Source organism: Hemiscyllium ocellatum, chromosome 49 (genome assembly GCF_020745735.1).
Source record: "Hemiscyllium ocellatum isolate sHemOce1 chromosome 49, sHemOce1.pat.X.cur, whole genome shotgun sequence".
NCBI classification, from domain to species: Eukaryota; Metazoa; Chordata; class Chondrichthyes; order Orectolobiformes; family Hemiscylliidae; genus Hemiscyllium; species Hemiscyllium ocellatum.
Genome location: NC_083449.1, coordinates 10,661,163 through 10,677,278, shown reverse-complemented (window position 1 = coordinate 10,677,278; position 16,116 = coordinate 10,661,163). Strand labels below are relative to the sequence as shown.

Below are 16,116 nucleotides of genomic sequence, written 5' to 3'. Positions count from 1 at the left end.
TACAGGTTGATAACTAGACTCTTATATATTCATAGCAAAAACTTGACAGATGGCATATGATAAATGCAATTAAATAGTCATAAATCAGAGACTGACAGGTAAAAATTAATAACTGCACTCTGAGATACACAGAGCAAAAGCTGACATGGATATACTCATACAGCACAGAAATGCCCTTCAGGCATCATGTCTGCAACCAAAATAAGGTTTGCTAATTTCCTGCACTTGTCCCATATCCTTAAATGGTATGACATTTCAAGTGCTCATCCAAATACCTTTTCCAAGTTAAGGTTTTTGACCTCCACTGTCTTCCCAGGCAGTATGTTCCAGATTTCCACTTCTTGCTGAGTGAATAAGGTTTTTCTGAAATTCCCTCAATATATTTACCCCTTACCCTACACTATAGTGAGAGTCCTTACCCTTACCATATCCTAACCCAATCACCTCTTGTGATTGATCGCTCAAACAAGGGAAGCAGCTTCTGTTTATTCACCCTAACCATACGCCTCAATCTTTTACACCACAATCATGAGGCCCCACCTCAGTTTTCTCTGCTCTAGAGAAAACACTCCAAGCTTATTTAATCTCTCGCTTTATGGAAGTAATATTTCTACTTTGATCCTAATCCCCCATTCTGGGTCTGAGTTTAGCGCTGCTGCTGTCACTGTCAGTTTAATGTGTATTATTTATTCCTGCATTCTGAAGCAGCGCTGACTGTCCCTGAGTAGAGGAGCGCATGCGTGAGACCCTCTCCCAGCGCTGTCATTGAGGAGCATTTACTCAGTGAGTGCAAGAGGTTTGTTTGAAACAAACCGCAATGGAGAGATCAGCGCCCAGGGAAGCAAAGGAACAGCAGGCTCCTTCCAGCAGCACATCGGGATAGGAGCCTGGGACACAGAGGGGGGCTCCGAGACCGGGATTGATTCGGGGTGAGTTCAGGGAGGACCGGGTGCTGTTTGTAAGAGGCCGAGCGGAGCAGGAACTGGTCCCGGAACTTGGACTGAGCGGGCTGGGGGGGAATCTGTATCCAAATGGCTAGTTCTCCCTGTATTACATGAGATCTAAATTTGCTCACCAGTCTCCAATGGAGAACCTTGACAAACGCCTGACTGAAGACCATATTGATCACATCTACCACTCTGCCTTCACCAATCCTCTTTGTTTCTTCTTCAAAAAACTCAATCAGGTTTGTGAGACATGATTTGCCACGCACAAAAAATGTTGACTATCCCTAATCAATCCTTGCCTTTCCAAATATATGTACATCCTGTCCCTTAGGATTCCTTCCAACAACTTGCCCACCACCGACGTCAGGCTCATTCGTCTATAGTTCCCTGGCTTGTCCTTACCACCCTTCTTCAACAGTGGTAGCAAGTTAGCCAACCTCCAGTCTTCCAGCACCTCACCTGTGACTATTGATGACACAAATATCTAAGCAAGAGGCCCAGCAATCACTTCTCTAGTTTCCCACAGAGTTCTGGGGAATACCTGATCCGGTCCTTGGGATTTATCCACCTTTATGCAGATCAAGGCATCCAGCACTTCCTCCTCTGTAATATGGACATTTTTCAAGGTGTCACCATCTATTTCCCTACATTTGTATACTTGTACTCCATACCCTGAGTTCATCTGCCTACCCTGTTAGGCCCCTTGCATTCAAATAAATGCAGTTTAATTTATTAGTCCTACCTTGTCCCTGACTGTTTGACTCGCTTCTGTTCTCAACTGTGCCAGTCTCAGATTGATCTCTTTCCACACTATTTCCCTGGGATTCTGCTCCCCCCCCCTCAACCATATTACTAGTTTAAACTCTCTCGAGCAGCTCTAGCAAGTTTCCCTGCCAGTATATCAGTCCCCTTCCAATTTAGGTGCAATCCGTCCTTCTTGTACAGGTCACTTCTATCCAAAAGAGATTCCAATGGTCCATAAATGTGAATCCTTCACCTGTACACCAGCACCTCAGCCATGTATTCATCCGCTCTATCCACCTACTACTGCCTTCACGAGCTCATAGCACTGGGAGTAATTCAGATATTACTACTCTCAAGGATCTCCTTTTTAAATTCCTGCCTAACTCTCTGTAATCTCCCTTCAGAATCTCAACCTTTTCTTGTGTCATTGGTTCCAATGTGGACAATGAACGACTGCTGGCCTCTCTCTCCCTTGAGAACATTCTGCATCCTCTGAGACATCCTTGATCCTGGCACCAGGGAAGCAACACACCATTCTGATTTTTCACTGCTAGCCACAGAAAAATCTGTCTGTACCTCAGACTAGAGAGTCCCCTAACACAATTGATCTCTTGGAACCCGATATACCCCTCATTGCATTAGAGCCAGTCTCAATACCAGAAACTTGGCTGTTTGTGCTATGTTCCCCTGTGAACAAATCACTCCCTACATTTTCCAAAACAGCATACTTGTTTGCAATGGGGATAGCCACAGAAGGCTCCTGCACTACTGAGGGTAGTTATCAACCTGTTCATGTCAATTTGTGCTGTGAATGTGTCAGTGTAATTATCAGTCTGCATTTGTCAATTTCTGCTGGATCAATGAGAGAGTGTAGTTACCAACATGTACCTGTGAGATTCTGCTCTGTTATTATTGAGTATCATTATCATACTGTACATGACAGTGTGATTTTCCCTCTGTCAACTTGAAAGTGTAGTAATAAATCTTTACCTGATGGGTTATGCGATGGGAAAGTTCTTGTCAGTTTCTGCTGTGTGAGTGTAGTTATTCATCTGTGCCTGTCAGTTTCTGCTATCTGAATGTATGAGTGCAAGTATCAATCTGTGTGTTTCAGTTTCTGCTACGTCAATAAGCAAGTTTAGTTTTCCATCTGTACCTATCAGTTTCAGATATGTGATTGTACAAATGCTGTTATTGATGTATCCCTGAATGTTTCTGCTTGTAAAAATGCAAATGTATGCATTAAATCATTCCTGTCCTTTTCTCCAATGTGAATATGAAAATGTAGTTATCAATCTGTAATTGTCAGTTTTTGTTCTGTGAACATACGTGTGCTGTAATCAATCTGTACCAATCAGTTTCTGTGGTGTGAATATTCTTGTATTCGCCTCAGGTGACTGTCTACGTGGAGTTTGCACATTCTCCCAGTTTCTGTGTGGCTTTCCTCTGGGTGCCCCGGTTTCTTCCCACAGTCCAAAGAAGAAGTTAGGTGAATTGGCCATGCTAAATTGCCCGTAGTGTTGAGGGATGTGTGGGTTCGGTGCACTAGTCAGGGGTAAATGTAGAGTGATAAGGGAATGGTTCTGGTTGATACAATCTTCAGAGGGTCCGTGTGGATTTGCCAGGCTGAAGGTCCTGTTTCAAAACTGCATGGCTTCTAATTCTAACTAAAAGACCTATACTTGAAAGTTTCTGCTAGATGAATCTCTCCCCAACAGTTTCTGATCTGACATTGTATGAATGCATTTATCAATCTGAATCTGCCATTCCTTGTAATATGAATGTGTGAGTACAGTTATCGTTCTATGCCTGGAGCCATAGAAGTGGAGGCTGGGAAACATTGGGAAATAAATATTGATATCTTAAAAACAGTCCACATGCCAAAAGAGGAGATGCAATAGATGCTAAAAAAAATGTAAGTGTGTCTCAAATTCTGGGACCTGATCAATTATATTCTATAATGTTGGAGGGAGCTATATTGATAATTTGAATAAATTGCATTGTTTTATTACTTTTTTGGGGAATATCTCATAGGGAGAGTCAATCTGTTCCTGTCAGTTATTGCAATCTGAATGCGTGACTGTGGTTATCAAATCTGTACCTGTCAGTTTCTATGTGAATATGTGGGCGCAGTTATCTATCTCAGTTTCTGCAATGTGAATGAGAGTATAATTATCAGTCTCCACCTGTCAGCGTCTCCTACATCTATATGTGATGTTAGTTATGGAGGTGAACCTCTGTTAGTTTCTGTCATATGAATGTGTGAGTGTCATCATCAATCTGTCCCAGTCAGTTACCGCAATGTGAATGGGTGAGAGTAGGTATCAAGCTGTAACTGTTTCTGCTATTTGAATAGGAGTTGAATGTGAGAGTGTAGTTGTCAGTTTTTGTTTGTCAAACTGAGTATTGTTATTGATCTATACTTGTCAGATACCCGTGTGAAACTGGGAGATTTGTTAGCAAAAATTACTTGTCAGTTTATGCAATATGAAACTGAGTGTTATTGTTAATCTGTTCCTGTCAGTTTCTGTTTCTTGGATATGATACATTTGTTATCAAGTTTTCTCTGTCACTAACTTCCTCTGTCAGTCACTACAATGTTAATGTCAGGATGTATTTACTAATTTGTTCCTGTCAGTTTCAACTCTGTGTATTTGAGTGTGCAGTTATTAATCTGTAACTGTCAGTGTCTACCATGCGAATGTGTGAGTGCATTTATCAATATCAGCTTCTGTGTTGTGAATATGTGAAAGTGCTTACCAATTTGCACCTGATATGTAAATATCGTTCCCAATTTCTCCTTGTCGATTTCTGCTACATGTGTTACAGCATGCAGTTAGCAATCTGTACATGCACTTTTCTGCAATGTGAACATCAGAATATAGTTACCAATCTGACTGCTCTGTGAATGTATAAGTACAGTCACCAAACTATATAGACCAGCTTCTTTGTAGCTCTGAATTTAGGTATTAATCTATGCCTGTCAATTTCAGCTATGTGAATGTGTGAGTGCACTTATCATTCTGTACCTGTCAGATTCTGCTCAGTGCATTTGTTTTGTGTCATGGATTGTGTAATAGAAAATTAAAGGGTTTTCCAACTCCTGTAGTGCAGACTCGAACTGGGAGGAATGATCTGATGGGCTGTTCTTCAGGAGTCATCAGTTTTTAATCAGCATAGCTACATACTTTTGTGAATAATGCTGAGAAATAGGTAGGTGTTACATTCCTTTGGTAGTGTCTCAAGGAAAGAGAAATGAACAAATAAATTATATTGTAGCTGACTGACCACAATATTCCTGCTACAGGAAAGACAATTGGCTAGTTCACTTCATTATTCTATTGTAAATATTACATAATCCTGCTCTGTGGTGTGACGGTGCAAGCCATTAGCAGTACTCTCCTGATGTTCAATGGTGGCAATGTGGAAAGTGAAAGACTTGTATTTTTGTCATACAGTGGAGAAGATTTAAATCATTCAGGCAAATTTACTGAACATGGTTGAACTCTTGCTGCAAAAGGAATGAGAATTTTCAAATTACAAGATTTGGGTAAATTCCTTTGTTGAATTAAAGGGTAATTGTTTGATTATAATTGTTAAATTGATGATACGACACTATTTTCTTGCTTTTTTGCAATATTTCATAGGGTGGGACATTTGGGATTCTTTGTAGAAGATTAAAGTGAATTTGGAGACCAAGTTACACATTTTTTAATAAAAATAATGTAATACTGGACAGAGTGAAAATTTAATTTCTGTCCCTGCGAGATGAATATGTTGAGAATGATGTTGAGATCAAGATGGGGTTGGCAGCTCCTCTGCTGCCATGACACCCTCATTGAAATGGAATGCTGGCTGAATGAGATTAGTTGCTTATTTTTGTGTAAACATGTTGTATATATTCATTTGTTTCCTACAGTGTAAATGTGTGTACATCGCTGTTAGTCTCTGTATCTTGTGTTGATATGGTGGTTCAATCTGAATTTGTACCTTTGTATATGTGTGCGTGTTCTCAGTAATGATTCACTACTGGTCACATATGGCTGTTGAAACTATGTAAAAGCACGATGTCATTGTTTATCCTGTTTGTGACATTTAAAATGTAAACTTGATTTAGTACACCTTTTGCCTATTTTAAACAACCAGTCATCTTCAAATATGCTGTGAATGTTCATGGCCTGTGAATCATATTAATTGAAATCGGGAAGGTGTCGATGGAGAATGCAGAGAAAAAAAAATAAACTGGTCTTTCCGCAGTTGAGTCTGACTGTTTGCTTGTTTGGATGTATCTCTGGAAATTGAGCTCAAACTGAGTGTGATCCAATCTGCTCTGTGCCTGTGGAAACGATGTCACTGCTTTGACATACCTGCTGTTTGTTAGAAGCAGCTGGTCACACTTGGCTTTGTCCTGAGGAAATATGACATTGTCTTCATCATTCAAATATTTGCTTGGCAGATGACTGAAGATTTTTCAGCTGTAAATCAACATAAGCCAAGTTAGGCAAGATTAAACTGATCAGTGTGGCAGTCAGTTAATAATCATTAGGGTATTTTCAAACCTAGCAATTCAAACAGAACCAGATTTCGATTCCACTCTTTCCCTCTGTTGCTCCTGGTCTCAGTTTCTGTTATTTGCAACTTTGTGACAATTGGGTGATATCCAGAACTAATATCTGTTCACCTCCATGAACGGGAATTCCTGAAGCAGCTGCAATGCATCAATAGCAAGCTGCCAATACACGGAATGTTGAAGGAAAGAACAAGGGACGCTATGTCTAATGCTTTACTCGAAACTTCAAATCTGTTCACTCTACTCCGTGTCCTTTATAGGATTGTCACAAAATTGTGGTCTGTGCTTCCATTATTCTCCGCCCAATATCAACAAACAGCGTGAAACAGAAGCCAAACAGAACTCCTATCAGTGTTTAGGGGATTAAAAAGCACAAGACTGTCCCACAGCAGCTTCTTCTCGCTCTGCCTCCCTCAGTAGGCCCACACACAGCCCGAGAAAGATTTTCCCCCAGCCCGCTCACTCCAAGTTCCGGGCCCAGTTCCGGCTCCGCTCGGCCTCTTACAAACAGTCCCCGGTTCTCCCTGAACTCACCCCGAATCAATCCCGGTCTCGGAGCCCCCTCTGTGTCCCAGGCTCCCATCCCGCTATGCTGCTGGAAGGAGCCTGCTGTTCCCTCGCTTCCCTGGGCGCTGATCTTTCCATTGCGGTCTGTTTCAAACAAACTTCTTGCACTCACTGAATAAATGCTCCTCAATGGCAGCGCTGGGGGAGGGCCTCACGCATACGCTCCTCTAATCAGGAACAGTCAGGTTTGGGGACAGTGACAGCAGCAGTGCTAACCCCAGACCCAGCATGGGGGATCGGGATCAAAGCACAAATATTACTTCCAAAAAAAGAGAGACTAAATGAGCTTGGATTGCTTTTTCTAGAGCAGAGATGACTGAGGTGGTGGCACATGATTGTGATGTGAAAGATTATGAGGCGTATGGAGAGGGTGAATATAGAGAAGCTGTTTCCCTTGTTTGAGCGATCAATCACAAGTGGTGATTGGGTTAGGATATGGTAAAGAATAAGGATTTTCACTATGGTGTAGGGTAAGGGAAAAATATATTGAGAGAAAATCTCTTTCACTCAGCAAGTAGTGGAAATCTGGAAGATACTGCCTGGGAAGACAGTGGAACGCATAAAGCTTAACCTTGAAAAAGTATTTGGATGAGCACTTGAAATATACCATTTAACGATTTGGGACAAGTGCAGGAAATTAGCAAACCTTATTTTGGTTGCAGACATGGTGCCTGTAGGGCTTTTCTGTGCTGTATGAGTATATGGCATGTCACCTTTTGCTCTGTGTATTTTAGGGTGCAGTTATTAATTTGTACCTGTCAGTCTTTGGTTTCTGACTATGTAATTGCATTTATCATATGCCACCTGTCAGGTTTTTGCTGAGAGTCTAGTTATCAAACTGTAACTTTCAGGTTGTCGAGTCATACAGCCTTTGATCCAACTCGTGCACATTGACCAGATAACCCAACTAATCAAATCTCATTTGCTAGCATGGAGTCATAGAGAGATATATAGCATAGAAACAGACTTTTCAGTCCAACTCGTCCGTGCTGACCAGATATCCCGATCCAATCTAGTCCCACCTGCCAGCACCCAGCCCATATCCCTCCAAACCCTTCCTATTCATATACCCATCCAAATGCCTTTTAAATGTTGCAATTGTACCAGCCTCCACCACTTCCTCTGGCAGCTCATTCCATACCCACACCACCCTCTGTGTGAAAAAGTTGCCCCATAGGTCTCTTTTATATCGTTCCCCTCTCACCCTAAACCTATGCCCCTGGTTCTGGACTCCCAGACCCCAGGGAAAAGAATTGCCTATTTACCCTATCCATGCCCCTCATAATTTTGTAATTATGTCACCACTCATGTCATAATTATGTCATAATTTTGTCACCACTCAGCCTCCGACACTCCAGGGAAAACAGCCCCAGCCTGTTCAGCTTCTCCCTATAGCTCAAATTCTCCAACCCTGGCAACATCCTTGTAGATCTTTTCTGAACCCTTTCAAGTTTCACAATATCTTTCCGATAGGAAGGAGACCAGAATTGCATGCAATATTCCAACAGTGGCCTAACCAATGTCCTGTACATCCACAACATGTACTCAAAACTCTGACCAATAATAGAAAACATACCAAATGCCTTCTTCAATATCCTATCTATCTGTGACTCTGCTTTCAAAGAACTATGCACCTGCACTCCAAAGTCTCTTTGTTCAGCAACACTCCCTCGGAGCTTCACATTAAGTACATAAGTCCTGCTAAGATTCACTTTCCCAAAATGCAGCACCTTGCATGTATGTGAATTAAACTCCATCTGGCACTTTTCAGCCCATTGGCCCATCTGGTCAAGATCCTGTTGTAATCTGAGGTAACGTTCTTCGCTGTCCACTACACCTCCAATTTTGGTGTCATATGCAAACTTCTAACCGTAGCTCTTATGCTCGCATCCCAATCATTTATGTAAATGACAAAAAGTAGAGGGCCCAGCACCAATCCTTGTGGCACTCCATTGGTCACAGGCCTCCAATCTGAAAAACAGCCCTCCACCACCACCCTCTGTCTTCCACCTTTGAGCCAGTTCTGCATCCAAATGGCTAGTTCTCCCTGTACTCCATGAGATCTAACCTTGCTAATCAGTCTCCCATGGGGAACCATGTCGAATGCCTTATGAAATACATAGAGATCACATCTACAGCTCTGCCCTCATCAATCTTTTTTGTTACTTCTTCAAAAAACTCAATCAAGTTTGTGAGACATGTTTTCCCACGCACAAAGCCATGTTGACTATCCAAAATTAGTCCTTGCCTTTCCAAATACATATACATCCAATCCCTCAGGATTCCATCCAACAACTTGCCCACCACCGACATCAGCCTCACTGGTCTGTAGTTCCCTGGCTTGTCCTTATCACCCTTCTTAAACAGTGGCACCACATTTGATAACCTCCAGTTTTCCTGCACCTCACCTCATCAAAGATATAAACATCTCAGCAAGAGGCCCAGCAATCACTTCTCTAGTTTCCCACATAGATGTCGGGTACACCTGATCAGGTCCTGGGGATTTATCCACCTTTACGTTTCAAGACATCCAGCACTTCCTCCTCTGTAATATGGACATTTTGCAAGATGTCACCATCTATTTCTCTACAGTCTATATCTTCCATATCCTTTTCCACAGTAAATACTGATGCAAATTATTCATTTAGTATCTCCCCCATTTTCTGCGCCTTCACAAAAAGGCCACCTTGGTGATCTTTGAGGTGCCCTATTCTCTCCCTATTGAACCTTTTGTCCTTCATATATTTGTAAAAACCCTTTAGATTCTCCTTAATTCTATTTGCCAAAGCTATCTCATGTCCCCTTTTTGCCCTCCTGATTTCCCTCTTAAGTATGCTCCTACTTCCTTTATACTCTTCCATGGATTCAGTCAATTTATCCTGTCTATACCTTACATATGCTTCCTTCTTTTTCTTAACCAAACCCTCAATTTCTTTAGTCATCCAGCATTCCCTATACCTACTAGCCTTTCCTTTCATCCTAACAGGAATGTACCTTCTCTGGATTCTAAATTTGGCACATATCCCTTTAAATCCTTTCTGTTCATTTACCAATCCAGGCTCCTTTTAAATGTTGTAATTGTTCCCACCTTCATCACTTCCTCTGGAAGCTCATTCCATATGCACATCACCCCCTGCATGAAAAGGTTCTTCCTCAGGTTATTTTTTAAATCTTTGCCCTCTCACCTTAACCTATGCCCTCTATGCTCCCCCACCCAAGAAAAAGACCTTGGCTTTTCATCCTATCGATGCCCCTCCTGATTTTATAAGCAGCTGTAAAAATCTCCCCTCAGCTTCCGATGCTCCAGGGGTAAAAGCCCCAGCCTATTCAGCCTTTCCCGATAATTCAAACCCTCTAATCGTGGTAACATCTCTGTCAATTTTTTGCACCCTCGCAAGATTAACAACATCCTTCCTATAGTAGCATGACCAGAATTGTACGCAGTCCTCTAAAAGTGCCCTAAGTAATGCCCTAACATGACGTCCCAGCTCCTAAACCCAGTGTGCTTATCAAAGGAGACATGCATGCCAAACACCTTTTCTAACTGCCACTCCACTTTCAAGCAGCTATTCATATGCACCTGATGATCTTATATACAGTTACTGGTAGAACCATGGGGAGTGTTGGCAAACAATATATCCTGCCCTGTTTTTACCTATGAGATGTATATGTAACAACCATTCTCTCTGTCAGCTTCTGCAATGTGAACATATGGGAGCAGCATAGTCTGTTTCTGCTGTGTGACTGTGAGACTGACGTTCTCAATCTGTACAAATCAGTTTCTACTCTTGCGTACTAATTTGGGTTAATTCTCTGGCAGCACTAATATTTTCCGTGACTGTGATTTATTCCATTGGAGAAGTTATGAGGATGTTGAAATGGGGTCTTAAATTTAATCTCTAAGCATTTTGTGAATTCTGAGTTTTTGCTTCGTCTGTGGGTTCAGGAAGAGGAGAGCAGACGGGTATGTAGTTCAGAATCCCAGCTATTACTGGAAACTTGTATGCAGAACAGTTAAAGAATAGAATGGGATAAATGGCCTGTGTCTGTGCTGTACCAATTCTCTGATTCAGGTGAATAAAATGACAATCACAACCTGTTGTACGGAGTATCATGTAGCAATGGACAGATCAGCTTATTTACAAATAAAACTGGTCCTGTCAGTGTAGGATGTTTCCTTGCTTAGGGTTCTGTGGTATCACTGAGACATTTGGTTTCGACTTGAACGTAGACATTGTTGAAGTTTCTTTTGTTTGAAAGTGAGATTTATTCTGCATCTGTCTATTCATACTGCATTTTTTTTATTGTTGCACATTATTTATGTATTGTGTCTTCAGTCCCGTTTTCCCTCGCTGTGGAACATATGAGCAATTTTTCAGCTGTTTCTATTTCTTGAAGTTACACTTTAACACTTGATCAGTTCCGGAGCCACCATTTAGATGCGACATCAACGGTGAATATCACCCCAGACAAACAAAAAAGAAACGTGCCCCGTCTATGCTGCCTGAACGGTTTTGCTGCTCCCCCGATGCTGCCTGAACTGCTGTGCTCTTCCAGCACCACTAATCCAAAAGCTGGGGCATTTTACGATTGGCGGTCTATGTCTTTAGTTCTATGCCTGGCAGACTCGAACCTGGATCCCTGACGCTGTTTTGACTGATTGCAGCTTGCGATAAATGAGGCTTTCTGCTGTCGGTGAGAGATTTTCCAAATGAAACGAGATCAAACCAGAGCAGTTGCAGGATTGGGACAGCAAATGTAGAGCTTTTGCTGATGTGAGAACGAGTGCACAAAGGCTGGGCGACATTAAAATATTGTCTAAAGACGATTACTATGCTCACCCGGAAGAATGGTCTGTGATGTTTATTCAATATACCGGAATGTATTTGAAATGTGAAATGAAGAGATTAATTGCATATTGCGGTTCTTGGCCCTTGTTTTTGTTTCTGCCAGTTCTTCAGGTCCAGAAAAGAAAAAAAAAGTAGTAAGAGATAGATGCAGTTGGGCAAATGGATGAGCGAGAGAGATTTTCTGAAGTATGGTTTGGAGATGCCGGTCTTGGACTGGGGTGTACAAAGTTAAAGATCACACAACACCAGGTTATAGTCCAGCAGCTTTAATTGGAAGCACTAGCTTTCAGAGACAATCACCTGATGAAGGAGCGTCGCTCCGAAAGCTAGAGTGCTTCCAATTAAACCTGTTGGATTATAACCTGGTGTTGTGTGATTTTTAACTTTGTTTGAAGTATATATTTGTAACCGAATTAACAAGTATTGATGGATTCTCCTCTGAACAACGTCCTCATTTTCAATGCAAAACATACTCCGTTGCTTGCAAATCGGCGGGCTTTTCCAATGGGAGAGAAAGTTGTTGATGATTTGGCGCTGGCTTCAAGAGAACGTGCCCTCTCTTCCCCCTGCTTTTTGGGAGCATATTAAACACCAGTGAATTTCTTTCTCTGTTTGCTGCTATTTGCTCAATTTACTCTCGAATATTTGATTATTCCAGGAAGTGCCCCTTGTCTTACAGACCCACGGGTAGTTACATTACACACTGATTTTTCAGTTTCCAAAACCCCACGCGGGTTCTGTTGGGTGGTAATGATGATTGAATGATGTAAATACGGCTTTCTACTTCGGCTAGAAGCTTTCAAAATTAACCGAGGTCAAACCAGAACAGTTGCCGTATTGGAATAATTAATGTGGAGCTTTTGCAATAATGGTGAATGATAATAAAATAATATCTAAGGGATTAACAATGCGTTATTAATAAACGTTATTAATGCGCTCACGGCCAAGAACATTCAAGAAATCCTGACAAGACTGAATGAGGGCATTCGGCCCATCGAGTCTGAAACTTTCCTCCGAAGAGAATCTCGAATAATTTAAAAAGCTTTTGGACTCATTACCCTAAAGAAAGAATGCGTGAATTGTACTTTTCTCATCAAAAAGCAAATTAACGACTAAGCATGAATGCATTGTTTTCTGTAAAACGACCTTCTCTGATCTACATCGTGGCGGGATTTCCAAATTTGAAAGAAAACGGTTGAAGATTTGGCGCCATTTTTCCCCCGCCTACTTTCTCAGCAATGACCATATAGTTACAGCTGATAGAAACAATAAGGGAGACAATGAGGAGAGAAGATTTCGTCCGGAATTAACACTTCCCTGCGTAATATATTGTGTAAAAATTACATAACGTTCATCGCAATGTTCTAATCATTGCCACTGAAAGCGGTGTGTTTTCCAACTACCCCCCCGCGGCTAGGCTAGATTCAAAGTGTATTTAATAACAACAGAACTGCAATAGTGCGGCAAGAGCAAGTTACTGCCGTGCTCTCAGGTCCCCTATCGCTTCCCGCTCTCTCTGGATGGTTTAGTGGCTCTGAAAAGAGCCGTTGTGTTTCTCTCGCTCTCTCGGGGTGAATGTGCAGGGCCGGCCAGGCTCCGTTTAGGCGCGCTCCCCGCGGATCCGGCGGGCCAGCTGGATGTCTTTGGGCATGATGGTGACCCGCTTGGCGTGGATGGCGCACAGGTTGGTGTCCTCAAACAGCCCCACCAGGTAAGCCTCGCTGGCCTCCTGCAGGGCCATCACCGCCGAGCTCTGGAAGCGGAGGTCGGTCTTGAAGTCCTGAGCGATCTCTCGCACCAGGCGCTGGAAGGGCAGTTTGCGGATCAGCAGCTCGGTGGATTTCTGGTAGCGGCGGATCTCCCGCAGAGCCACCGTGCCGGGCCTGTAGCGATGAGGCTTCTTCACTCCGCCCGTGGCCGGAGCGCTCTTGCGGGCCGCTTTGGTCGCCAGCTGCTTGCGGGGAGCTTTCCCTCCGGTGGATTTGCGCGCTGTCTGCTTGGTTCTGGCCATTCTCTTCTACTCTCTGTAACACACACAGGCTGCTGCTGTCAATACTGAGGCTGCTGCGGTGCTGCCTGTTTAAGGGAATGGAGAGCCCGCCCTAGAGCTGGGATTGGATACAGCCCTGTCCCTCAGCCCACAGAGACACACCTCCGGAAGGGGCAGAAAGGGCTGGAAAAGAATTGTTGTAATCTGATTGGTTCAATTGGAATGTCAGTTGGTCTATATCAAAAAGCCCGCCGAATTCACCCTCACAAAGCCTTAGATTAAATTAAACATTCAAACGCAAAACACTGTCCGTCTGCAACTAAGTTTAAAATTTAATATTTTATAGTAATTATTTAAAATCTAGTTAACTATCAGCGCGGACAGGAGGCGGGATCATTGCCTGATCCGTTTGTAACAGGCAGGAGAAAGGGCAGTGTTTAAAATAGCCCAGACAAACTGAGCAAACGAACTTGTACCTGACGTGAATCAATCGAAACAACCCCACCAATTTAAACATCTTAAAAGCTAATACAGTGTACACCGATAAAAGGACAGAATCTCACTTTATCTGTTATCTTTCATTGCCCCCAGATTGTAATTAGCCCGAAGATAATGTGGAATTGTTGCCTGAACTGTCTGTAACAGGCAGATGGAAGGAACACGCCATGAAAACATGCGCAGCGTCCCAGAATCAAAACTGAACAAAATAACATTCCTGAACGGGTCAGTGAAATACAAACACTACAATATGTCACACTCGTGACTCGGTAGGGTTATAAATAGCGAAGTGAAATAACCAGATGGAGACCAATACACCTTCCTTATGTGATGCCTTCCCCATTCACAGGTCTCTGCTCTCGTAAACCATGGCATGAGTGTGTATTTGATTTATTCAGATCGATTAATATCTAAGGTAGGTCTGCGCTCGGCGCCGGGACAGGGAACATTGGATCCGGGCTCAGCTCTTTCCCTGAGACATGTGGGTGGCTCTGATAAGAGCCTTTGGGTTCAGATGGTTATATGTTACACTAACTGGTTCATTTCTTTGCTGCTGTCTTGGTCACTTTGGCTTTGGGCTTGGCCTTGCCTTTAGCCGGTTTGCTGAGGGGTTTGGAGGCTTTAGGACTCTTGGCCTTTTTCACCTTCTTCACGGGAGTCCGTTTCTTTGGCGCTGCTTTGCTCACCGCTTTCTTTGGCGGTGCCGTCTTCTTGCCGCTCGCTTTCTTGGCTGGTGATTTCTTGGTTGTCGCTTTCTTGGCCGGGAATTTCTTGGCTATCGCTTTCTTGGCCTGGGATTTCTTCGCTGTCGCTTTCTTGGCGGGTGATTTCTTCACAGTCGGTTTCTTGGCGCCCACTGATGTTCCCGCCTTTTTTCCCGCTTTTGCCTTGACTGGATTCTTTGGGAGTTTGAAGGAGCCGGAGACGCCCTGGCCCTTGACCAGAACAAGGGAGCCGTTCGCCAGGCACCTCCTGATGCTCATCTTGATCTGTGTCTTTCGCTTTCCCACATCGATCCCGCTTTTCTCCAGCGCCTTCTTTACAGCGGACAGAGACGCCCCTTTGCGATCCTTGATATCCCCGACAACATTCAGAATCAGCTCGCCCAACCCGGGGCCGGGTGTGTTTTTCCTGGGAGCCGCCGCCTTCTTCTTGGGAGCCTTGGCTTTGGTGGAAGCGGAGGCTGGAGGAGCCGTTTCGGCGGCTGCACTGTCGCTCATGTTGAGAACTCTGCGCTGAATCTCTCTCTGGGTCAGTCTGAACTGGGTCAGCAATGAAGCTGCTGGCGGCGGCACTGAGCAACTTCAAGGCAGCGAGCGGACGGCGCAGGGACAACCTGCCGTGAGCTCCCTGCTCCTGCTGCCTCTCTGTGTTTCTCTAACGGCCTAAACTCTCCGATTCCTCTGAAATTCATCATCGCCAGAGAGCCAGGCTCGATCGCTCCTCACCCTGACACAGGAAGCTTCACGGCTGAAAAGTTTTCACTCGAATTGACCGCTCCGTTGTCGAGTTAAACGCATTTTGCTGCTGCACTGATGGCGCTTTCTGAGCTGAACGGTGACATTGTCGCTACTTTTAGACCGAAATCTTGAAACTAACAAATATATTGCGTTCAAATCTATCTTTGGGGTTTAGAAGGGGAGCAGGGGGATAATTTTAATTGTAAATATTTTTGAGTTACATAAGAGAGACTTGGAAATATCATAATATTCGCGGACACACACAGTTACGTCAGACTAACCGTCCGCCGTTTTCCGACACCCTCTCTGACACAATATTCACATTCCCATAGGCACAAGCCAGAAATTTCACCAAATGTAAGTGTGGAAGGATAGAATGTCTCCTCCCTTCACCCTTTGCTGCGGTGTCCAGGGAGATAGTTGTACTTTTTCTCCTCAGTAACTGTTACACTCTCATCAGCTCCACTGTTTACATCCTCAAAGACGGCCA

General features: G+C 43.4%; 2 protein-coding genes across 2 annotated transcripts; both read right to left on the bottom strand.

The window, feature by feature from the left end:
- Positions 1 to 13,166: 13,166 nt before the first annotated feature.
- LOC132837143 (histone H3) lies at positions 13,167 to 13,705 on the bottom strand. Its single transcript, XM_060856844.1, has one exon. The coding sequence runs from the start codon at positions 13,687 to 13,689 to the stop codon at positions 13,279 to 13,281; it is 411 nt and encodes a 136-aa protein (XP_060712827.1). The 5' UTR covers positions 13,690 to 13,705; the 3' UTR covers positions 13,167 to 13,278.
- A 1,000-nt stretch (positions 13,706 to 14,705) lies between these two features.
- Positions 14,706 to 15,386, bottom strand: LOC132837334 (histone H1-like). Its single transcript, XM_060857000.1, has one exon. The coding sequence runs from the start codon at positions 15,384 to 15,386 to the stop codon at positions 14,706 to 14,708; it is 681 nt and encodes a 226-aa protein (XP_060712983.1).
- Positions 15,387 to 16,116: the final 730 nt, after the last annotated feature.